At 34.8% G+C, this 25,029-nt stretch overlaps 3 protein-coding genes and 1 pseudogene across 4 annotated transcripts; 2 read left to right on the top strand and 2 right to left on the bottom strand.

The window, feature by feature from the left end:
* The first annotated feature begins 280 nt into the window (after positions 1 to 280).
* RAD51 (RAS associated with diabetes protein 51) lies at positions 281 to 3,156 on the top strand. Its single transcript, XM_022873923.2, is given in 9 exon segments — positions 281 to 415; positions 1,006 to 1,150; positions 1,257 to 1,367; positions 1,532 to 1,623; positions 1,972 to 2,066; positions 2,146 to 2,259; positions 2,387 to 2,516; positions 2,698 to 2,819; positions 2,904 to 3,156. Coding segments are annotated over 9 exon segments (1,035 nt in total). The 5' UTR covers positions 281 to 313; the 3' UTR covers positions 3,028 to 3,156.
* Positions 3,157 to 3,353: 197 nt separating this feature from the next.
* On the top strand, positions 3,354 to 11,539 carry LOC111285178 (conserved oligomeric Golgi complex subunit 3-like; annotated as a pseudogene). Its single transcript, XR_016343196.1, has 24 exons — positions 3,354 to 3,676; positions 4,019 to 4,101; positions 4,194 to 4,301; positions 4,473 to 4,517; positions 4,605 to 4,679; positions 4,798 to 4,893; positions 5,059 to 5,136; positions 5,317 to 5,402; positions 5,508 to 5,574; positions 5,682 to 5,744; positions 5,842 to 5,943; positions 6,109 to 6,213; positions 6,311 to 6,403; positions 6,657 to 6,918; positions 7,259 to 7,345; positions 7,936 to 8,052; positions 8,172 to 8,204; positions 8,418 to 8,504; positions 8,599 to 8,661; positions 8,902 to 9,017; positions 9,496 to 9,588; positions 9,894 to 10,019; positions 10,871 to 10,971; positions 11,164 to 11,539. The product of XR_016343196.1 is annotated as a conserved oligomeric Golgi complex subunit 3-like (transcript).
* Positions 11,540 to 14,285: 2,746 nt separating this feature from the next.
* LOC111286376 (Plant invertase/pectin methylesterase inhibitor superfamily) lies at positions 14,286 to 19,165 on the bottom strand. The gene is given in 8 exon segments (XM_022876298.2): positions 14,286 to 15,271; positions 16,158 to 16,754; positions 16,958 to 17,019; positions 17,021 to 17,090; positions 17,093 to 17,291; positions 18,214 to 18,283; positions 18,353 to 18,449; positions 19,081 to 19,165. Coding segments are annotated over 8 exon segments (1,872 nt in total). The 3' UTR covers positions 14,286 to 14,579.
* A 3,617-nt stretch (positions 19,166 to 22,782) lies between these two features.
* LOC111285760 (pectinesterase 3-like) lies at positions 22,783 to 24,866 on the bottom strand. The gene is made up of 2 exons (XM_022875358.2): positions 23,677 to 24,866; positions 22,783 to 23,540 (listed from the first exon to the last, which is right to left on the bottom strand). Exons 1-2 carry the CDS (start codon positions 24,773 to 24,775, stop codon positions 22,849 to 22,851), a joined length of 1,791 nt encoding a protein of 596 aa, XP_022731093.2. The 5' UTR covers positions 24,776 to 24,866; the 3' UTR covers positions 22,783 to 22,848.
* Between the last annotated feature and the right edge of the window lie 163 nt (positions 24,867 to 25,029).

Here is a 25,029-nt window from a genome sequence, read left to right as displayed (position 1 = left end):
CCAAAATAAGGGAGAAAGTAGTACTATTAGTAGTAAATGCATTCTCGTCTTCATTTGGACTTAATCGAAAGTCGAAACTCACAACCAAGTAAAAGGCCCATTTAATTTACCAATCGACAAAGCTCCAAACTTACCAGACAATCTTCCACTCCATAACCCTTTGGCGCTCCTTTAAACTCCTTTCAAAATCTTTTGCTTTCCCTCCAGCATCATTCCCCTCTTTTCTCTTCCTTCATCTCCTTTCCCTGTTAAACCCTTTATTTCTCAGGCTTGGGCCTCTGAACAGATCCTGGGGTGGTATAGTAAGCGGCAAATGGAGCAGCAGAGAAACCAGAAGATGGTTCAACAACAACAACAACAACAAGAGGAGCTTGAGGAGATGCAACATGGCCCGTTCCCTGTCGAGCAACTTCAGGTGAAAAAAATCATCATCAAAATTTTTTTTTCTTTGTTCAATTCTACTAGAAATTAAGACGCTTTTCGATGTGGGTTTTTTTCCAAGTTGCTGAAAAACTGTTCCCTTTCTTGATTGGTCCAAATTTTCAGAAGGAATCATTGTCAATTCTTTTTCAAGATTCTGAAAATCGAAAATGGGTTTTCTCCCTTTGACTACTTTTTTTTTTCAGCGTTGGTTCTTTTAAATATCGGCTTTTGCCCCCTTTTTTACGTAATTTAGAATAGATAAGGAATGTATCCGAATGGGTTATATTCTTTCGATCGCCTATTAGTTGGGTGGTTTTCTTTTAGGGTTTCTTGACAAGTTTGTATGTAACTGTTTTTAAACAATGGTTAATGTTTTTGAACTATGGTAGATCAAGATTCTATTAACTGAATGCAAGTTTAATTTAGTTTTCTTTTGCCTGAAAGCTCGAGTTTGGGTTTTGTATTTTCATGTTTTTCACGAAATCGTCATACATGTTATGGCTTAAGTAACAGCTAGATTATGTTTTGTCATGTCTCTCATGACATCCTCATATTATTCTTATTTTTGGTCTTCAATTGAAGGCATCGGACATTGCATCCCTGGACGTAAAGAAGCTTAAGGATGCAGGTCTTTGCACGGTCGAATCTGTTGCTTACACCCCAAGGAAAGATCTTCTTCAGATCAAAGGAATTAGTGAAGCTAAAGTTGACAAGATCATGGAAGCAGGTATGCTCTTTCCACACTTTTTTTCCATTCAAGTTTTGTTGATGACATTTATTACAATTAGTAATGATTTAAAATTAATATGTTTGTCTTTCTTGGTTCTTGGAAGCTTCCAAACTGGTTCCGTTGGGTTTCACCAGTGCTAGCCAGCTCCATGCTCAGAGGATCGAGATAATTCAGATAACATCTGGGTCAAGTGAACTTGATAAAATTTTGGAAGGTACATGTGCTCTGATGTTTGTGAAGTTTTGTTTGACTTTGATTCTAAACACTCATTGGAATTGACTACTACATGTTCAACTGGTTAAGAAATGTAAATTAATGTTCTGTGAGTTGAATAATTTTCTGTATCATTGCATGCTCACTTGGTTTTCTCTACGACAGGTGGAATTGAGACAGGATCCATTACTGAGATATATGGTGAGTTCCGTTCTGGAAAGACGCAGCTCTGTCAAACATTGTGCGTCACATGTCAAGTAAGAGCTTTTCTTTTTAATTTTCCTGGCAATTATAGCTGTGTTCTGCATTTGAAGTTTACTGCCATACATTTTTGTAATGACGTTACATTGACAAAATGAAACAGGGGTTTGGATTTATTTGAACGAGTAAACTGAATATGAATATGCACAATAGGATGCTTCCTATACTGAGTTTGACTTTCTTGTAGCTCATGTATATTGCATATACTGTGGGTTTTACTACCTAACATCAGTTCTTTGCATATCAGAGGCCCTAACAATTTATATGATTGCAAATTTGCAATCTATCTTTCACCCAGAAGTCAATTTTGTATGGCATGATTCTGATTTTCTTTGATATTTCAGCTTCCATTAGATCAAGGAGGCGGTGAGGGAAAAGCAATGTACATAGATGCTTAAGGGACATTCAGACCACAAAGACTCTTACAGATAGCGGAGAGGTGATACATGGCTACATTGATATGACCATGCTGCTCTGCTGTGTACAGTATTGATAGTTAACACCGTTGAATGCTGCAGGTTTGGACTGAATGGTGCTGATGTCTTGGAGAATGTGGCCTATGCTAGAGCATATAACACTGATCATCAGTCTAGGCTTTTGCTTGAAGCAGCTTCAATGATGGTGGAAACAAGGTATTGTCAAAACATTTCCTTTGCTTGACATTGTGCACATTAATTGCCATCAGGAAGAATTATTTCTAGTATAGTTGGGGTAAACAAGCTGCATGGCAGATTGATAATTTGATGGATTTCTCTGCAGATTCGCCCTTATGATAGTAGATAGTGCTACTGCCCTCTACAGAACAGATTTTACTGGCAGGGGTGAACTCTCTGCCTGACAAATGCATCTTGCAAAATTCCTCAGAAGCCTTCAGAAGTTGGCAGATGAGGTAAGGCGTTTACATCTTGATTTCTACTAGTACAAAATGAACTGCTTTCATGCTATGATTACTATTATCGGTTTGATTAAGTGTTCGAAACTTTTTGGTATGAGATAGCTCAAAGTATGGAGTTGGGCCTTTCTATCACCTGTATTTATCATGTTTTTCCTGCATTGTCTTGCGATTGTAGTTTGGTGTGGCTGTTGTAATTACAAACCAAGTAGTTGCCCAAGTGGATGGTTCGGCAATCTTTGCTGGACCTCAAATTAAGCCTATTGGTGGTAACATCATGGCTCATGCTTCCACAACAAGGTTTGTTAATAGAAGGCCTAACTTCCCCTTTTCCAAACCTTTCTTCGTTGAAAGCTGCTAACTATAAGCTCACATTGACAATAGACTGGCTCTCCGGATGGGAAGAGGGGAGGAGCGCATTTGTAAAGTAATAAGCTCGCCTTGCTTGGCTGAGGCTGAAGCTCGATTTCAGATTTCTCCAGGAGGTGTTGCTGATGTCAAGCACTGACCCACTGTGTTTTTTTATTCTTGGACCATATTTGGTCCTACTTCTAATTTTGGAACATATGATGTAACAATTAGGAAATATTTTGTTAAATACTGTTTTATAGTTTTTATCATATTATTTTTAAAAGTATTTTTTGGAATTGTTAAACAACTTCTAATGAGATTTTTAATTGAATATTTTTTTTAATTATTTTAAAATTTAAAGTAAAAATAAATTTATTTCAAAATTAAAAATATGATAAATACAAAATTAAATATACGACTTTTAAAAACGAAAGGAGTTCATTAAGGTACTAAACAGCATACAAGACGAACGTTAGTCATGTAAAAAAAAGAAAAAGAAAATGTCATTATCCATTTTGAAATACGACGTCGTGGAGGTTAAAATGGATCAGGGTCAAATAACATTCTCGTCTGGAAAAGTTATCTGCTGCACCACCGTATCAATCGCACCACAACGACTTAGATTCAATTACTGGTGTCGTTTAACGAGGCAAATAGCCAAGTCCGTTTGTCTGGTCTATCAGAGCCGGACCCCTAAAAGAGATAAAAGAGAAGGAGTGGCAACAAATCCAGCAGCAACTCCTCCGAACGTCCCCAATTCTGTAGCCATCTCCAAAGGCTACAACTTTGCTTCTACTTGGGAACAGGTTTCTTTTTTTTTTTCTTCTTAACTTACTCTTCGAACACAAAAATGTTTGCCTTCAACTTCACGATTTGAACCACTTGTAGTTTAGATCTTCTATAATTTTTTTAACCATTTGATTCGACTAGCTTATTTGTCTTGACTTTGTTCTTACTCTCTTATTTTGGCCGATCTCTTCACTGGAACCGTAATTGTAACCGAATTGTGATAATATTATTAATAATAATTGGAAGAGCTGAAAACTTTTTGGTTTGAAGATAGGATCTGTGAAGTGGAACTGGAAACACAATTTTAGATTTTTTTTGTTTAATTCTATTTTTTTTTTTTTTTGGATTTTTGTGCGTAGAATGCGCTTTTGACGGAGCAGCACAAGGAGCAATACTGATGCTATCTAAGGCTGTTGCTGAACAGCCGTTTCCGGCCAATTTAGTGAGGAATTCTGTTGCTTGTTGGCATCTTTTTTTTTTTTTTTAGTGCATTCTGGATTTTTGGTGAAAGATGTTTGGATTATGCTGTTGTATGCTCAAGAGCGAACCTCGGGACAAGATAATGGCTTGTCTGTTTCTACAAAGGATAACAATTTCGGAGATTCTGAAGCTATTGAAGCAATTTTGGTTAATACCAATAAGGTAAATCAATTTTATAGTATTTCTTGTGTGAATTGGGGATTTAAACATTTTTTGGATTTTTACATTGTTTGTTCTTTGAATGATCTAGTTCTAATAGGTTTTATGAAATCGATGAAATTTGGATCTAAAGAGTTTGCTTCTTTTTACTTGTTTCCACCCTTTTCATTACAGTTTTATAAATGGTTTACAGATATTGAATTGGCCATGAGATCAGAGGTTAGTAGCAATTCCTTGTTCCAACATCTATGATCATAGAGTAATTTTGTTGGATGTTTGTTTATTGCATTGTTTCTCTTCATTTAGACAGAGGAGAAGTATCAGCACTATGTCAATACTCTCACAGACTGCATACAAACTTGTGATGATATACTTCAACAAGTACGTTCTTGATGTATTTTATATCTCCATGCATTCTCATTTGCATTTCTAGCTATTTATAGTGTTGTATCTATATTTCCCTCAAGATTTTTAAGCTAGCAATTGTACTTTTGTGCAGGTGGATGAGACCTTGCACTTGTTCAATGAACAACAACTGCAACACCAAGCAGTAGCAACAAAAACTAAAACTCTTCATGATGCATGTGATAGATTGGTATGATTTTCATTTGTATGGCTTGGAATTTAGTTTCATCTTCTTGTTTCTAGTTTATTGACTTCGGGCTTTACGTTCAATAGCTGTAACCCACTCCTTTTTGAGATAGAAAAATTTGGTTTAAGTTGGTTGCTTGATTGCCTCACTAGCTTGTTCTCATTGCAGGTAATGGAGAAGCAAAGGTTGATTGAGTTTGCTGAAGCACTTCGCAGTAAGCTTAAGTATTTTGATGAGTTGGAGAATGTAAGGTTTGAATGCTATCTTAATTAGAGATTGGTTTACTTTATATTTTACTTCCTTGTCGTCGCTTATTTAGTCTATTATCCTTTAGGATCTATTTTTAATTTTAATGTTTCGAAGAATTGCTGTTAGTGTAATAGTTCTGAAATTCATGGTTTGTCTAATTTTGCTTCTTGTGTACAGATTACTTCTAACTTTTATTCTCCAAACATGAATGTTGGAAATGCAAACTTTCTCCCACTTCTTAAATGGTTTGATGAGTGCATATCGTAAGTTTGCATTTGCACTTAGTCCAACTGTGAAAGCTAGTTAACAATTGTGTAATAATTTTCCTTATCAAAATTACTTATCATATTGAAATTTTGTCCTTGTAGGTATATTGAAAATAATCCACAATATGCAGAATCCAGTGTTTATTTGCTAAAATTCTATCAACTCCAGGTAAGGAAGTGATGGTAATGATCTATGAACTGCTTTGTTAAGTTAATGAAATGCATGTATATAAGTAGATGTTTTGAGTAAAAAACTCTGGAAACCTGTTTTTACAGTCTCGTGCCCTGGGTATGATCCACTCTCATGTACTTTCTGTTCTCAAAAGTGCTTCTTCTCAAGTAAGATATCCACCTGTAGATGAAAGTTATGTACATACGTATGCATTTATGGATGGATTTAACCTATCACAAAAATGCTTGTTCTTTCTGTCATTAGGTCCTGGCAGCAATTCGGAGCAGTGGTGGCAACAAAGCATCTCTTTCTGAGGGCGTTGAGGCATCTGTAATTTATATCCGTTTCAAGGCAGCTGCTAGTGAGGTAATGATTTCCTTTTTTGGTCTGAAAGCTGTCATGTGTATTCAAATATGAATATTTGCCCAATTTAATAGCAAGTATAGTAATCTCTTGTATATAAAATGGGACTGTATGCTACAATTAGATTGCACTTCAGCAGAGGCAACCAACAGTTTTAAGCATTTGCAGCTTAAGCCGGTGTTAGAGGAAATTGAAAGCAGAGCATCAAGGAAAGAATATGTTCATATTCTTGCAGAATGCCATAAATTGTACTGTGAACAGAGGCTTTCTTTGGTGAGTGGATGATGTGTTACACCCACACACACATACACAATTTATTTCAGTATTTAAATCATTTCTTAATTTATCTTTTAATGTATGCTTTTTTTAGATAAAGGGCATTGTGCATCAGTGAATATCTGAATTTGCCAAGAAAGAGGGTTTGCCATCGTTGACAAGATCAGGATGTGCTTACTTCATGCAGGTATACTCAACTTACTCTCCCATTGTGTAGTAGCTGAACATGATTATGATTCTTGGAACTTCTGATTAAGTGAAGCAAAACATACTTGTTATTTGAGTCATGCACTGTTTGTGTTGTTGATTTTGTTTGGTGACATTTAGAGATGATAAAATCTAGCCTGACTGTTTAGTTTCTACATAGTCTGGTGTTTGTCAATTGAAGAAGCAAATACTGTCTTTTATTAACTGGGGCCTACATATTCCCATGACGGCAGGTCTGTCAACTTGAGCATCAGAGGATGTTGGATTTTGTTGCAGGTCTACATATTGTATGACACATTGCGGCCAAAACTCATTCATGAAACAAATGTTGATTTTCTTTGTGAATTGGTTGATATCCTCAAAGTTGAAGTCTTAGGAGAACAGCTCAGTAGAAGGAGAGAGTCATTGGCTGGGTTATGCCCTACTTTAGAGAGAATTTTGGCTGACATTCACGAAAGCTTGACTTTTCGTGCTCGAACACATATCCATGATGAGGTTTGTTATTGCATATGTGTGCGCCTATATGTCTGGTAGTATACATCTTATGAATCAATGGGAAGCTATCAAACCTTTATCTCATTGAGGCATAGGAGTTTCTTCACTCCTTTTGGTATGTGGTAGTTAATGGGAAATGAAGTTAAATGTTCGTTTGCCTATCTGATGGATTCATGTTAATTTACTGGAAATCAAGTGATTGCCTGTGACTTCCTTCTGTGTTTTGAAAGAGCAAATTGTTTTAGCATGGCTGGGTTAATGCCATGCGTCCCGATGCTGAACCTATTGTTGTCCTATTTATGTTGATTTTACTTGAATCATTCTCTTCTTTCTTACGCAGATTGCAAATTATATCCCATTTGATGAAGACTTGGAATACCCAGCAAAACTGGAGCATTCTGCTGATATGAGGTCAGAAACTGCTCCTGTAAGTTCTCTTAACATTTTCTCCGTTCTCTCAGCTTATCAATAATTATTTGTTTTGGATCTTCATATGTGTTGGACAATTTCAAATTGGGAAGCTACTTTCCTGCGAGTCAAAGCTGCTGTTTCTAATTCAAACCCTTATGTCTAGGGTCTTTATAACCATTATTATAGGACCTAACTTGATTCCTACATGTGCAAGATATACATATCTGGCATGAGTGCTTTTCTGATTAAGAAATTTTCGTGCCATGTAAAGGAGAAAAGATTATTATATGTGGTGTCTCACGCTGAACAGGAATGGATTTGTCATCCTGTTGTATTAGACGGGCATATGTCAAGTGTGGGTTGTCCCTGCTGGTTAGCAAACATGCAGATCCAAAACCTACTTGTAGACATGTTACCATAAACATTTAGTGAAGCATGCAGTGTCAATAACTGCAGCTTCGACATATCTGGATATTGATGTTGGCCAGATTAGTAGCACACTGCTCATGTCTGCTTGAATTTTGCTTTCTTTTTTCCCTTTTTGGAAATATAATTACACCATAATTAACACTACTATCTGCATTAATTTTTCCTTTTGGTCTGCAGGCTGATGCAAACCCAGATATATTCAAAACTTGGTATCCACCATTGGAGAAAACCATATCATTTCTTTCAAAATTATATTGTTGTGTGGAACCAGCAGACTTCACTGGCTTGGCGCAGGTGCTTTGAGTCTTTCGATGATCACCCTTTTTCTGTTTCTTATCTTCTGGAGTTTTTAATTGTATTTTGCCCTTCTTTGTTTATTCTGTTAAAGGATTAATTTTTGGTGTTTTCCTCAGGAAGCTGTGGAAGTTTGTTCTGTCTCAATCCAAGTAAGTTAGCTGAAAAACAGTTAATCAAATTGTTCAATGCCGTAAATTCTTTGCTTTTACAAGCATGCTCATGCTAAATAATGATACCATGTCTATATGTGGATAAGCTTGGATTTAGATTTTTAGCAAAATCATATTATCGTTGATAGGTTATTCGCTCTTTAGCTTGTTCTAAAATTTATTTTTCCTCTTTAATCTTTCAATTCTACATAGAAAGCGAGCAAACTAATTGCAAAGAGATCCACACCAATGGATGGGCAGCTCTTCCTTGTAAAGCATCTTCTGATATTAGGGGAACAGGTTATCTTTCTTATTCCTCTTTTTTTATTTCTTTTTCTGGTTATTGAACTGATAACTAATGGGATATAACTTTTAATGAGTTTTGGCCTTACAGATAGCACCATTTGACATAGAATTCTCGGTTACACACAAAGAACTTGATTTCTCTCATTTGCTGGTAAGTTTCTGTGAGGCTAAATATCTCTTTAACTAAAAATCCTCTGCTTTGTCTTTACAATCTTTGAAGCTTTCTTGAGTTTCAGCATGATAGTGGGAAGATGAAGAAAAAGAACTATATTTTCTTTGATGTTTAGATTGTTCAACCTTCTGTTTTTTTCCATCTTTGGAAGTTCATTTTTATTTTTTCTTTCTTTCACATGGACTTAAAACCAAAGTTGTTTTAAAATGTCTTTGACAGGAGCACCTGAGACGGATACTTAGAGGTCAGGCCTCGTTATTTGACTGGTCCAGATCAACATCATTAGCAAGGACCTTATCTCCCGTGTTTTGGAAAGTCAAGTTGATGCCAAGAAGGTTAGCATCTTACCTTTTGATAAATTTATTTACAGTCCTCAATTAGTCGAAGTGGCATGCACCAGTTTGGGTGCATGTGTTGGTGAAAATAATCTTCAACCAACACGTTAATGCTCAGGGCTAGGAGACAAGAAATTGCATGGTCTGTGAAAAGTTGCTAAAATGAATAAATGAAGTTTTAGATCTTTTGTCCCTCAAGCAAATGATTATTAGCAAATTACCTATGTTCTTGTGAAGTTGTCCTGCAATTATTGTACTACCTCCACTGCCGCTTGCCTCTTTTCCTCTTTTTCCCCTCTTTTGTGAAATTTCCTTTAAGCCTTGGGCATTGTTTCATTCATAATTCACCATGAAGTAATGCTATTCAGTATTTGGTAACGGTTTCTTTTGCCTTTCTGATTTTGCTATCTAGGCTTGATGCTGGGATTCTGCTTTGCCTTTGATGGTATAAGATATGTTCATGTTCATTTAATTGCAGGAACTGGAGAAAAGCTTAAAAACGACTTGTGAGGAGTTTATTATGGCAGTCGCTAAGCAAGTTGTGGATCCTATGCTTTCATTTGTTACAAAGGTTCATCCTTTCTCTCCTTAATTGGTCTTTTCACAACTCAGGATATTAAAATCTGAAAAGAGTAGGTATTGCTTGCTAGTGAAAAAAGACCAGATACCTTTGATAGGAGCAGTTTAAAAAGTAATTAACACCAGTTGAAGTTTCAGAAGTTTCAGCTTGGACATGAGTATTTTCTTCAACTTGCCATGTGGTATTTAACTGAATACCTTGTCTTCTCTGAACCAGAGCATAACTTTGATGGTAATGGAATCTTTTTAGCTTTGACGTATGACTAATTGTCTAAGGGTTTATATTTGTTCCTACAGGTAACAGCTGTAAAACTGGCATTATCTTCTGGTAGTCAGAATCAAAAAAGAGACTCAGGAATGGCCAAGCCACTCAAGGAACAAGCCTTTGCTACACCAAAAAAGGTGGCTGAACTTGTTCAGAAGGTGTGTCACATTTTTAATTCATGTTTTGCCAGCCTACATGGTGGATACAGTTTGCATTGGTTTTTGAAGATTTCCTGGGTTTCCCTGCTGCATAATGAAATGCCTTTGTTTTTTGTTAGAAACATGCATGGATGCATGCATACAAACAAACATTACATATATATATATATATGTATTCTATTGGTGTATCTGCATGAATATTGATGTATCTCTATGTGCATATAAAAGAAAGCCATGATAGAAATAGTTCCTAACAAAGTGAATACCAATTGTAACAAAGCATGGAGCAACTCCAACTGTGTAGCACTGGTCCAAAAATCTTGAGAGGAGACAGAATGAGAGCATGATTGACATTATATAAGTATAAACAGGAATTTAAGTATAATACATCTGCCCTAAGATTACATTAATACCATGCCAATGTATCCTTCAAAATGCCCTTTGTAGTCCGTACTATGGTTTTAAGAAGCAATTCTAGCTTGCAATCCTTCCGCTGTAGCTTTTCAACCTTCACAGTCACATATGACCCCTTCATCTGATATATAGCATGAATGAGTCTACCCTCTTGGAATTTCTTTATTGATGCCAATAATTCTTTTTTTTTTTTTGGAACTACTTATTTGTTACCCTTCTTGTTGACTTGTAATTAGGAATCATATTAGAAGGCTGATCTTGAGATATATGCTTACAACTGTTGCATGCATATGAAAATGTCTTATCTTTAGTGTGCATCAAAATGTTTAATTTCCATAATTATCTTATTTGAATTAAAATTGCAAATCTTAGTGACAATCTGTTAATAATTTCGAAGTTCAGATTCACCAAATTGATTATGTACATTTCTTTAACAGGTTAATTCAGCTATTCAGCAAGAACTTCCTGTGGTGATAGCAAAGATGAAACTTTATTTACAGAATCTGTTGACAAGAACAATTCTTTTCAAACCAATTAAGTAAGATACCGTCTCAAATTCAAAGCTGTAACTTTATGGTCGTGTAACTAGGATTATGAATGACCTAATCAAAGATTTCCTTGTTTTCTAATCTGAGCACACAGTAAACAATCTTGATGCAAATTTCGAATAATTCAGATTCTTTAGCAATTAGCAGCAACAAAATTTAAGGTAATTCTTATGTTTATGCAGGACAAAGATTGTGGAAGCCCATTTCCAAGTTCAATCCCTTGTAAAAGCAGAGTATTCTCCAGAGGAAAAAAACATCATCGACATGGTGAATATACAAGAACTGGAAGCACAGCTCGACAATCTCCTGTAGGGAGCTAGCGAAGGTCATTCAAATTTTTTTTGTTCAACTCAAATTTTTCAGCAATTTTTGGCTATACATACCGCTGGTTAGTCTGTTCATAAGGGTTATATTGATAGATAAGTATTAAAGTTATGTAAAATGGTTTATTCTTCAGAATATTCGTTTGTCAAGTCCATATCTGTTTTTTTCCTTGACCTAAAAGCTTCAAGCTTCAAATTCTATTCTTATTATCTTGCCAACGATTTTTGGCTCATATTTTCCATTTATAAGTGTATATATTCGTTTCATCCGCCTAATTTGTGAATCGTTACTATCTGATTTGTCTGACTTGATCATGAATTATCATCATCTCCTTCAAAAGTAATAAGAAAATCAGGTGCCCCACACCCCCCCCCCCCCCTCCCCAGTTACACATCCATAGCTGCCTTTTTGGTGGAAAATGCTATGATCCTATGATGTTGCAGTAAGGTTTCACACCTTTATGATGTTGCTGATGTCGTTGCCAACTAGGGAGGTGAAGTCACCCGGCCAAATTACATACACCAGCTTTTCAAACGTGTTCAGCCAGCCATCCAATGGTACCATTATGCCTAGTTGATCACATTCACACAAGCCCAAGGACAGGATCTATATTGAACATGTTTAGGAGTGCGGTCTAAGCTAGTCCGAATCTGACAAGTTGTTCGGTTTGAGTTTCCTGTTTCCTCCGACACCCTCTTTTACACCCATATTCTGTTTAATAATGGCGATTTTCACATTGTGAGGATATTGACCTTATTCTGTCATTTCTTAGTTTCAGTAGAAACAAAGATCAAATCTATTAATTCTACATCTCATTCTAAATGACATAATTAAATTATCTCTACCCTTGAGTGGATACTATTCCTATCAATAGTTTTCAAGTTGCATGGAAACAGCCACTAAAATGGCAGAAATAGACTAATCTCAGTCAATTCTAGCAATCCATATCTCACCACATATTGTGGCATGAAGTGATTATCATAATCATTATTGCTAGATTCCAAGTTAGCTGCCTTTAGGGAAAAAATAAGGATAGAGAATTGTACATTTGATAGAAAATTATGTTTCCATAGTGGACCGAAAAAGAAAGAAAAGAAAAGAAAAGTGATCCAAAAGGTGCACAAAGATTTTAAAAAGGTGATTGCAATGGTATATGTTAAAATATAATTAGCCAAAATGTACCATCAAATTTTATATTTGAGGGAGACAAGCACGACATGACTTTCAAAGTGTTTATATTATAGATTTAAATATGTGTATGTGTGTGTGTGTTTTTTTTTAATTTTTGAACTTTAACTTTATACATATTTTACATATTTAATTGATTCCCATAACCATGTCATTCTATTTGGGTTTGGGAACTTTGTTTCTCTTGGAGAAAATGCATATATGAATATTGAGCTATAGCTTTATAAGTTGTAACCTTCCTACAAAAAAAACCTGTATACTAGAAAGGAATTGATCTTTCTAATTTGAAACTTTTTATTACCTAATGGAGATGAATAGAAAGAGGATAAAGAAATATATGATTGGGTGGAATTGAGGCTGGAATAAAATCATCTTCTTCTGTTTATGCTCATTTTTTATAATTCTGCAGTAGGCATCGCATATATTAACTTGTCACACTGCGTTTTAGATGGTGACTTTAGAACCAATAATTTGCCTCCAAAGTGGTCTAATTTCTCATTACTCGCATTAATTTGAATTTGTTTATTTAAAACTTTCACATGGCTATGGTTGTCGCTGTAGTTGAAGCACTTTTTCTGGCCTTTTCATTGATGTTTACAAAGTTAGCTTTTTGGCAGGGGGATCGCTTTCGACGTGTGTGGCGGAGGAGGGCTTGCTTTTATAGCTTTGTTTTTTGTAATATGTAGTTATGGACCACTGTTGTGTTGATACTCAGATTTATTTTAACACTTTAGTAGGGTACTACATGCGGCGTTCATGTAGAATATTCATCCTAACTAACCAATACTCTCAGACTAATCCGAATTCATCAATTCCAAGTCTTATAGACTTTGCTCTTTGTCCATCTTGTTTTCACCCTTTTTGGCTATATCATCGACATCATCTGCTGAAACGATAGCTTTAGCAGAAATTTAAAGTTATACTTTCTAGATAACGTGCCAATGTATTCATATGAAAATTAGATAATTCCCACGACGATGAGTAATGTAAACACCAGTTAAGCCTATACCACACTGTCCATGTGAAACAGATAACGAGTTCTTCCGGTATCCAGGCTTTGTCTGTTGCCGATGCTGCACGGGAATGCTAAGGGCTCTTGCATTCCGTCAAAGTACTCTTTTCTCCCCAACCAACTCATGTCGTTTCTGAAAAGAAGAGTGAAAATGAAAGCAAAGTCAACTAGCTCTGGGATTGGACGCATCTATAATCTATAACCATTACAGATCGAAGGAGTCCTGAAAATTATAAGAGGCATGGAATTTGTTTACAAACTGCAATCAAGTGCATGGCCCACAATGAGAAAATTATAATGCAGAAAAGCAAAAAGCGCAAACCTGTTATAAGCAAAAGAAATATCATCCAGTTAGTTCGTTTACTTGTATAAATGATGTTGATGCTACTTTGGAGCAAACCGAGATGGAACTCTTGCACAATAATAAGAGAGACTTGGGAAACTAAAATGGCCTCGAGTATATTTGATAATTTAAAATAAAATATGATGATAAACAAGACATAAAAATAATGTGATTTAAAATTTTAATAAAATCATATATGAATTTAATAAAACAAAAAATATATTGTATTTTTATATTATAATATAAATTATGATATGTAATTGTCGTATAAAATATAATATAAATATATAAATTATCATACCTATTCTAGAACCTATTTTGAATTAAAGATTAATCTTTAGATGCATTATTTCCTGTTTTGGGTTAATTTGAGAGTCTTTCCGATCTTTGAACCATAAAGGAGATTAACTAGGGAAGCACATTTATAAAATTAGTGCACATTCTTTTTTCTCATTTGAGCAATTCATGACCAAGTACACGAGATTAGACCAAAACCTCATGCATTACACAGAGTAAAATATGAGGTAAAATAATCCAAATCCCTTATCCTACATATAATTTTCTTTCTTATTCAATCGTGTAAATCTTTATACGGAATATCAATCCATGCGGACCAGGCCTGTGCAACAGGAGGATCTCTGCTTTTTGGTCCCCCCGCTTCGGTCTTTATCTTCTTGTCTAAGTAACAGTGTAACACTAGCACAGTACGTACTTACATGCTTCTAGTTCAATCACTGGAGGCCAGAGACGAAAGTTACTCCTGTTGAAGGCAGCCATGATATTCCAGCAATGAACTTATTAACTGTGAATTTGACAGCCTCATCACGTCCAATAACATGGAATCCAGGCCAGGTTACCCTCCTGGAAGTTCCAGCTCCAGGTCCCACATTTGCATATTCTGCAAAATACAGTGATTTCGAGTAACCTCCAGCTCCAGGCCACTCAATCCAACCTCTTGAAGCAATGGCATCGTCAATTGTTGATTCCATCACAACTGCTCTTGAATATTGTTTCCAGGGCCTCCCTAGATATGAGATAAAGCTATGTCTGACAGGAGAAAAATCTGAGCTTGGTACAATCCTACAATTTTGAATAAAGAAGCCAGTGTTTTGTCCTGGATCAGACCTTCCGTTTGCCAGGACCACATTGTAGCCTCCGTGAGGACGGCGAAGTGCCAAAGTGCAGCTTTGAAAAACTGCAGCAGCATTTCCAAATATGAAATCAATTGTTCTGTAAATGTCACATTCCCTGTAGAATTGACGCTGGGAAAGTGCGTATAAAGTGTCCTGGTAGCCCGCCACGCTGCACCTATAGAAAACTGAATGATCGGATGCAACATAAAGAGCCAAGGCCTGTTCTCCTTGAGGACCTGCTGTATTTTGAAATCCTATATCCCGAGCAATAAATCCATCACCTGTGACAGCTGAAAATTGCAGAAAAAAAAAAGAAAATTATTATCATTGGTTGTTAGCAGTTTTAGTTCTTAAGATGTTTTTAAGAATTTACCCTCAACCCTAAATTCATGTGTTAACATTTTATTTCTCTATAAAATTAATTTTATATTTAATAGACTGATAATATCTCAAACATAATTTGTGGTGGTCATTAAAAGGCCACTTCGTTTTTGCCAAGTTGGCAAGTAGCGGTAAACTGTAGAGAATGAAAAGAGCCAAGGCCAGTGGATTCACTCTTCAAGTACTTGGAAAGGACTTGTACTTGTACGTAATTCTCAAAATAATAATAATATGAATCGTATCGTTGATGGAGCTGAACAGTGAATACAACTCAATTTGTGACACTATTTTTGTTTGCCATTAGTGATTCTTCAATTGATATAGTAAGATATTGTTGAATGATAAAAATGTACTTTGATTAGTTCTTATATTAAACCAACTTTGATTTCAATAGTTTTTCTATATTCAGTTATCCATATACTTACTAACCAAAAAAAGGCTTCTACCAATTAAATAGTATTCATAAATTTTTTTAATCTTTTTCTTTGTTAAAGTGCAATAAATAATTATTCTCACCAAAAAAAAAAATAATGCAGGTGTTATATATAAGTTTTTAAAATTTTATTTTAATCCATAAAAATTAGCATTTTTATTTAAATTCTTAAAATAAAAAATGAGTATGAAATGAATATATAAGAATTTAGATGAATGCAAGTAGCAATGTTTATTGTTATTTACTGTTTTTATGTGTATGGCCGAGGCTACTGGCTATTAGATAAAATTGTTACTTAAAATATAGGACAAGGAAAATCCAGGAGGTAGCAAAGGACAGGGGATAAGAGATGGAACACTGACTAAATGTGGCAGAGCCGGGCATGGAAGAGCCTTCATTTACACTATCATCGCCAACAATGATAGTGCTGTATTTGCCTTCTCCGATCAATGTAATACCATCTTTGCTAGTCCGAATTTTTTCGTTATAAACTCCTGACTTCACATAGATCACAAACCGTCCCCCGGAAGCAGCATTGATAGCTTCCGAAATTGCTTTATAGTTCCCTGATCCATCTTTGGCTACTACAGCATTGGCTTTTGTCGTCGGGGCCTGAAGTAGTTTTCTATCTTTCTCCAATACCCAGCTGGGGAAAAGATGGTCCTCAGCTAACTGGCGAGCTGTGCTGTCACTTAACTTATCTGTCATCTTGTTGAAAATGGCTAAAGTGTTACTTCCCAATTGAGACAGATAATCCATTTTTCTGGATATCTGTCCCATGAGGTCGCTATTGGAGAAGCTGTGACTGTCGGCAGAGTCTTTACAAGCTTGTTGGTACGTCAAAGCAGCACTGAGCCATGTCTGGATATCATGTTTGTTTTTGTTCTGAGAATTCTGGAGAGCTAATAGCGACTGGTCTAGTCGCTTGAGAGACATGCTCAAAAGCTCTTGACAATATCCTGCATGTTGGGGAAACATTGTGCTTATATCAAAAAAGAAAAAAAAATGACATGCCTACCGAAGAAATAAAAGTATAACAGAAAAGTCGTATTGTTGCTAGCGATTACAGTAATTTTTGGATAGCTTATCATATACAAGTAGAAACAACATATATATATATATATATATATATGGAACCAACCAAAAGTTTCAGGCAAAGTACCTGTGATGGAATTGATGTGTTGAGCTTCTTCGGTTTCAAGGTTGGAGGTGAATTTGGTAAAAAGTTGGAAGCCTGATCTCTAAGATAGTTTTGTCAATGAGAACAGACACAATATCAACCTGTTGATTTCCTGCCCTGTCATTGTGTCAACACAAAGGCCGGGGTATCTAGTAAAGCTGCATTGTTCATGAACATGCTTTTGGTAACCATCCGTGGCAGCCCAAGAAAATGGGGCGACAACCAGTGCACAACCCAATAACCAAACATAGTGAACCCACGCATTCTCATATTTGAGAAAATGAACATTAAAAGCTATAGGAAAATTTTTTTGCAACTATGCCAAAAAATTTAGCTAAAAGAAATATAAGTATTTAACCAATTAATTGCCTCGTGTGTGAATTCAAGGAAAATGGGTTTCAATATTTATAGGGGAGGGAACCCTCATTTGGAATTTGCATGATTTGTTTTGTGGCAAAGAACATTTTAGTGTTAATTTAAGGGTCTATTTTCTTGAATAATGACAAGGTAGTGGTGCTAAGATCGATGTCCATGTCTCAAGCCAAATCGTAAATCCCCAGTCTTGGAGGGTGGGCCTTATTAATGTACATTTTGTACGTACAGGACTTGATCTCAAGATTATATATCACTCTTGGCAAGACATATACTACCGATCCTTAATGTTTTAAAAAGTTAAAACTATGATAAATAGAACATCTTCAATTGCCAGAATTTTCTACGTGACGTAGAGTTTGCCCCTAAACTAACAATTGGATGACGATTTGGTAAGCTGTATGAATTTTGGATGTGAGCCATCCATTGTTAATCTTGTTGAAGAGATAAGTCATATTTAGAGTTACGAAAGTATGTTAAAAAGTCTATATATGTATATATATTAGATATCACTTGAGTTCAAAAATTTAAGTTATTAGATTTTTAAATTCTTCATGTATATATAGATATTTCGTTCAAATTTTTTATTAATGTGAGATTTTTTATCCACATATAAACTTTATCCCAATAATTTTTCTCATTCACTTGTGAGTTTTGATCAAGTTTCACTTCAACTCTTCGTAAGAGTAAGTCCTATCAACACTTCCTTTTAGGCCAAGTAACCTCATATCTCTAGTACGCTTTTAGGTCAAGCCACAACATTCAACCTTGCCACTTAGGTTATTTTAGTTTTCCGTCAAGCTTGCACTCCAAATTAACTTAATACATCTACCACTTGGGTATTTCGCTTCTGTATATTATCATACAATCGCTATATCCAAATTAAACATTTTAGCATTGACGTTCGAGCATATGGAGTTAATGGACGCAATCAACCTTCAATCTGTCAATAATTTCCTGTATATTATCATATAATCGATGCATCCAAGTCAAATTTTTTAATACCAACGTTCGAACACATAGAGTTTATATACGATCAATCTTTGATCTACCAACAATCTCGCTTCAACAATACTACTAGAATTTGAATATGACTTTAACTCTGATATCAGTTATCGAAAAAATAAACCACACTTTGAATCATGGAAGCATGTTAGAGAGTTCATACATATGTATTGAACATCACTTAAATCCAAAAATTTAAACTATTAAATTTTTGAGTCTTTTATATATATATATAAAATATCTCATTCAAATTTCTTAATAACATAAGATTTTTTATTCATATGTAAGCTTTATCCCAACAAATCTAAACTAAATGACTTCAACGTATATAAAAGAAGCTGCATGGCTCTACTTTATTATTCTCTCCGTATTTATATATGTTGCTTCTTTAATTTTACTACCTTACGTGGACATTCCAAATACCAGCTTAGGGAAACATTATTTGGTTTTAAAATATATGGTAGCTATATATAGTAGAGTCGTAAATTAAGAGGCCATTAATTAGTTAAAATTAGACCTATCAACAGGTACAGGTCTGGGTGCCTGCAGGCTAGGTTCAATCAAAATAGGCGAAACCTTAAAGGATTTGAAGTGTCTTTTAGATCTAATCTGATCATGAACATCTCTAATTAAAATTCTAAGTGAAATTTATAAAATTGAGATCACTTCTCGTTAATTTAGTTGAAAATGGTCTACAATTATATGTAACTAAAAATTATAATAAAAACCTGTTATGATATTCATTAGCATAATGATAAAGTGACGTATTGATAGGCATAGATCATCACTTTCACTTTCGAAAAGGATAATCATAGAAACGTCCCTTTACTTAATTTTATTAGTGATTCTCTAAACTATATAACACTAGCTGCATTTTTATTTCTTTTATTTTTTAATATTTAAGCAATTGAAGCATAAATGTCAATTACATAAATATAAATATTTTTCTTCTTTTTTTAATAAAAAGTTTAAAACTTACAAATGAATTGACAAATGCAATCTATTGTTATAATAATTTTAAATTAAAATTTAATTGATATCAAAATAACTTAAAAATTTTACAAATGAATTAATTAAATAAGTATAAAAAAAGATAATTAAATTATATAAAAATCTAAATTAATACACCAAATAAACAAAAAATATAAAGCATAAATCTTATACTAAAAATAAAAAATCAAAATAAAACCCCAAACATAAAACCCAACAGAAAAATCCATCAAATGTCTTAAAATGGGTCAAAAATGCAGCTCCCAATCTTTCCCATAAAATGTCAAAATTATTCATTAAAAAAAATTTTTTTTTTTCATTTTTGTTCTTTGGAGACAATTTTTAATTTATGATGATTGATGATAGATTTCAAGATTAGCATGCATGTTGCCTTGTTGCACAAAAAATGAAGGTATAGAAAATAAAATAAAAAATATATATTATATTTAATACATTATTAGTAAATATATTTTATATATTATTAGAGATTCATATGACGACACTTCATAAATAAATAAATAGCAATTCATAAAATAAAAATATGAAAATTAATATTTTATAAAAAATTTACTCATTAATAAGATATAATCATTTATTTAATATCATTAATGATATATAATTATCTAATTCATTAACAATATATAAAATTTATATATTAAAAAAACATCAAATATAAACCAATATAAAAATTTGTCTCCTTTAGTAACGTTGATTTTGATGTGCGGGTCCAACTTATCTTTGAAAAAAAAAAAAAGTAATCACTTATTAATCACTTTAGGAATAAGATATACTAAGGATAAGATTGTTTTCAATCCATCTTTTCTGACTTGGGATGAGATCTTATAATTAGATAATGATTTCTTTAAACATGATTACTATTGGTTATGTTCGAAAAATGAAAAAAAAAAAAAGGAAAATGAAATGAAAGGAAAAGAGTAGACAATCACTTATCTTATTTTATTGAAAGTGAATTTTTCAAAAAAAAAAATGATTTACATATATTCCTACTGCAAAATTTATGTAAATCAATTTAAGGAACGGGAGATTCAGTTGGAACTTCAATTATAACTCAAAAGTTAAAAAAAAAATGTTAATATAATGAATGTTTCTTAAATTATAATAAAATATTTAATATAATACTGAATTTTAAAAATTTTTAATATAATACTTATATTATGAATTTATTAACTAATATAATACTTGAAGAATTATTTATTCATCATACGTTATTATTTAATTTAACTATCTTAAAAATAAATATCGCTTTAATTATCATATTTATAATTTAAATATCACATTAGATATTGTTATGACATTAACCTACTAAAAAAATATTATGTGAAGAGATCAATGACTCAAGGCCAAAGCCTAGATTTGATATCCAAGGCCCAAGTCTTTTCTTTTTCCTTTCCATTTTCCTTCATCACTAGTGACATCGTAGGGAATATTTCCTTTTCCCTTTCTTTTCTTGCTTTTCTTATTCTTCCTCCCCTTGCCTTCTATCAATTTTCATGTAACCTTTCATTTTGTTACTCAAAACTATTAATAGACTATTTGACATTAACATCGGAGTGCATATAATTGTAAACCAAGGCTTCTTGAGGCTATATAGCATCTTAATATAAACTCTTTGCTGTCCTGTTGGATACAATCTACATCGTGAATTTTCAAGAAGAAAAAGGGTAAAAGCTGCTTTTTCAAAATCAACTTCTAATTCATGTCAAGGAATTTGTTGATAACTGAGTGTTCTATTAAAAACAAAAAATGAAATTGGAAGTGGCCTAGAATATCAGCCATATGAAAATGGCCTGAAATCAGTAAGATCAATAGCATATGAATCAATCAACTTAGAAAAGTAGTTATTGCCAGGAAATTACTATATAACTTGTAGAAATACTGGTTTTTCTCTGTCAGGGGAGACTCAATGCCAGGCACCTCCCCGAATCCACCCTCACAAGTATCAGCATCTGTCATTGCAGCAGCCACCAATGTGTCCAGCGTGTTGTAAGACCTTGTCCTTAGAGCATGTGTTGACTCTTGTAAATTTTCAACAGCGTCCGAGTATTCTTCTGTGCAATCACTCAGACATCTAGATGCAAATGGGGTGTAATTACCAGGGCTAAACTTCAAAGAACTAATGTAGGATAGAGTTTCCATTCCATGTGCTATGCTTACATTTAATGCAATGTCAGCCAAACCTCTAAGATCTGAATTTACACTCCGAGGATCTGATTTTAGTGCTGATAGTATTGAGTGTGACAGCAGGCATTGTAAACCAAGTCCTTGCCTTTTAACCTTGAAGATGTGGCCACAGTGGCGGAAGAAATGATTTGCAACATAGAATGAGCTAAAACCGCATTGAGAAAGGAACTCGAAGCCTTTCTTGTGGGTTTGGTAAAGAAGAATTTTGCTACATGAATGGATTTTATTACTAAGCATTGGCATTGTGATTTATCAAAAAAACCAAATTGCTGATCAGGCTAACAATTCTAGACCTTCAATTCGATTTTGTTTTTAATTATGTTTTCAAATGAGATCTCATCTTCTATTTGCCTGTCATTCAAGTGAAGACAGAAATCTCTGCATCTTCGTTAATTGTAATTTTGTTTGTTATTTATTTTTAGCAGGTATCACTCTTTCCAGTTTAGAACCGTAGAGAGAGCCAACATTGGCAGACGTTTATAAACCAAGGCATGGAAGTTCTATAACTAAATGTTAATAAAAGAGTCAAGGTCGGTAGTAGAAAAGACAATTTTTGTTGAGAAACACTAGGTTAAGGCCTGCAAAGCAACTATACATAAATGCAGGAAAATACATTAATCCAAGAACATGCTACTAGCCTACTACCTGGATGCTTTGACTATCAACCAGAAAAGATACGTTTTCATTGGCGTTTGTATCATCTTTCACATTAGTGCATCTCGCGCGATTGTCAGACATCTTTCTTGATCAGTCTTCCCAGGCATTTATCAATTCATCATCAACTTGAATGACCTGAAATCTGACGATAAATCCTTCTTCATTCCTTTGTTGAAATTTGAGCGGAAGCTAATCGAGTGTTTTTATATATTGAGAATTACCTGAAGGCTGAAGCAACATGTTTGTTCAAGTTTAAAGCACTAAATGACTCATAAAAATTTGTGTTAAATAATTGAATGTTCCCTAATTTAGAGCATAACATATGCATTAACTTGAAAGCTGCCAATTAGATGCATTAGAGAGGTATTGAACTATATATTGATGAACATCATTAGGGGTTGAATGCTTACAAGGATTTTTATGTGTGTTGAGTTCATGTTTTTAATCCAAGATACTTACCCTGACATGGATTAAGTGATGTTAAATAAAATAAAATTAGTAGCATTTTCGTTTTTCTCATAATTTACTTCAATTGTAATAGGTTATCCTGCTTTCTTTTGAACGATAAAATTTAATTATCAAAAGAATAATTCATAATTTGTATATATATTCCATCCATTGAATTTGCTCTCCTTTTGAACATGATTTCATCTTCCTGATTCTAAACTTGATTCATACATTATATTAGCCTTAGGCAACCAGTGGCTTCCCTGAATAAAAGACTCGACGGTAAATCTTGTTGCTTCTTCATTGGTGATATTGGGCTTAACACCGGGCCAATTAATTCGTTCACTGATCCCTGATCCAGGCCCCAAATTTTCATACTCGGCAAAGAATAGGGTATTAGGTGGATCAACACCCTGCGACCACTGGGTCCATCCTTCTGGGTCCACGAATTCTCCAATGTATGATTGCATGAATATGGTGGTTGCAAAATCCTTCCAAGGCCTACCAAGGTACGATGTAGCCGTCAGATTGTCAAAAGGCGTAATCTGGCACCGTTGGATCGACATACCCGTGTTTTGATTTGGGTCAGTCTTGCTTTGGGCCGTGATGGTGTTGAACTGGTCAGGCCCGGGCTGCCTTGGTTGAATGCTGCAATTTTGTAGAACCACAGCAGCATTTCCAAAGATGAAATCAATGGTTCCAGTGACATGACAATCACGGTAAAACTGGCGATTGGAATGTGTATAAAGAGTGTCCTGGTATGCATCAAAATAGCAGCGGTAGAATACAGATTGGTCTGAGGACGAACGCAATGCAACAGCTTGCTTTTTTACCGGGCCAGCAGTGTTTTTGAAGCCCATGTCTTTAGCTATGAATCCCCTTCCAGCCGCAACTGCATGTAATGTGAGGAAACCATTGTTCTTGATCATAAAATTTTCACAAAAAAAAAAAAAGTTCAATTAATCGAAGAGGAACCCGTCGATCTGCTAAAGGAGAAAATAACTAACGACAATTTGCATTTCACTTACTGAAGGTGCCGGAGGAAAAGGTGGGGGTTCCATCCACCTTGTTCAAGCTGCAAGAGACGATAGTCTTGTACATTCCATCTCCACAAATCATTACATTCCAGTAATCCTTATCAATTTTCACATTCTCTAAATATACGCCTTCCTTCACATAGATAACAAACCTTGATTCGTTCTTCTCTGGAATTAATTTAACTGCTTCACTTATTGTCCTAAAGTCTCCAGTACCATCTTGAGCCACGGTTAGATCAGGTTTAGGATTTTCCTCCTGGAGCAATCTCCTGTCCCCGCTATGAACCCAGCTAGGAAAACTGGAATCAGATTCATGACCAGGGTGGTTGTCAAGTTTTAGCAACTTCCGATGGGTCGGAAGTTGGAAACGTTGCAGGATGATCTTTATGTGGGATGCAATAGCCAGGCTGTTACTGCTGAACTCGGTGGAGTTCCGCATAGCATATTCCAGTTCTTGGGGTATAGCCGTGTGGTTTGCAGCCTCAATCAGTCCATCTAAACATGTTTCCTGGTTCGTGATTGCGCTGCTGAGCCACGTCATGATATCGTTAATCTTGGCCGTTGACAACAGCATTTTCTCTCCCTGCCCCACTTGCACGGATGATATGGATTCATTGATATACTCTACTGCATCCTTGAAAAGGGTTTCGCAATTGTCCAACGCTCCACGCACCAGGGGATCACTATTTACATAAGAAGAAATAATCTTTTGTGGCAAAGAGGATAGCCTTATCAATTCATTGAGAGCAACTTTCATGGATAACGTGAAGATTTCTGCAGGGCCTGGATTTGGGTTAGTATCATTTGAGGAGCTCCTTAGGGCAGCTATGCTTGAATCGCAAGAGTCGGGATACCGAGTCACATTACACATTGCATTGATGGTCTCGGCTGTGTAAGTTGCTTGATTCTCTAGGGATTTTGATTTTTTTACAGGCAAAAGTGTTCCTAAGACTGCAGCAATGATGATCGCTATCAAGATAACGATAGAGAGTCCAATGATAATAATGCGCTTGCGGGTCTTTTTCCGATAGGCCTGTTCTTCGAGCTCATCTGCCTTGCTATAGCTCTCGAAGGATTTCATTGAATCCATAAGGTTGTTGTTGTTGTATTGCAAATGTTACAAACAAGAGGCTAAAGAATATAAATGATCGAGGAAAGAACATCCTGATTCTTTTTTTTTATTATTTAATTACCCATTTTACAATAAATTTTCAAAAAAATTTAATTAAATATAAATTTAACGAGGGTTGACTTAGTTTGAAATGGCCCAACGATAATGAATCGGATGACGATTGATGTTCAATTTCCATCGGATGACTCTTTCCCTGTTGACAAGTCAACATT

This window comes from Durio zibethinus, chromosome 6 (genome assembly GCF_047325235.1).
Source record: "Durio zibethinus cultivar Kanyao isolate XHJ-2024 chromosome 6, ASM4732523v1, whole genome shotgun sequence".
In the NCBI taxonomy this organism is placed as follows: Eukaryota; Viridiplantae; Streptophyta; class Magnoliopsida; order Malvales; family Malvaceae; genus Durio; species Durio zibethinus.
Note: the sequence above shows the minus strand (reverse complement) of the source record. Positions and strands in the feature narration are given on the sequence as shown.

Bases quoted from the DNA above. Each gene is read 5' to 3' on its own strand.
- LOC111285760 (XM_022875358.2), bottom strand. From the start codon at position 24,775: ATGGATTCAATGAAATCCTTCGAGAGCTATAGCAAGGCAGATGAGCTC. The intron at 23,541-23,676 runs GTAAGTGAAATG...CATTACATGCAG, and splicing joins CTTTTCCTCCGGCACCTTCA to TTGCGGCTGGAAGGGGATTC.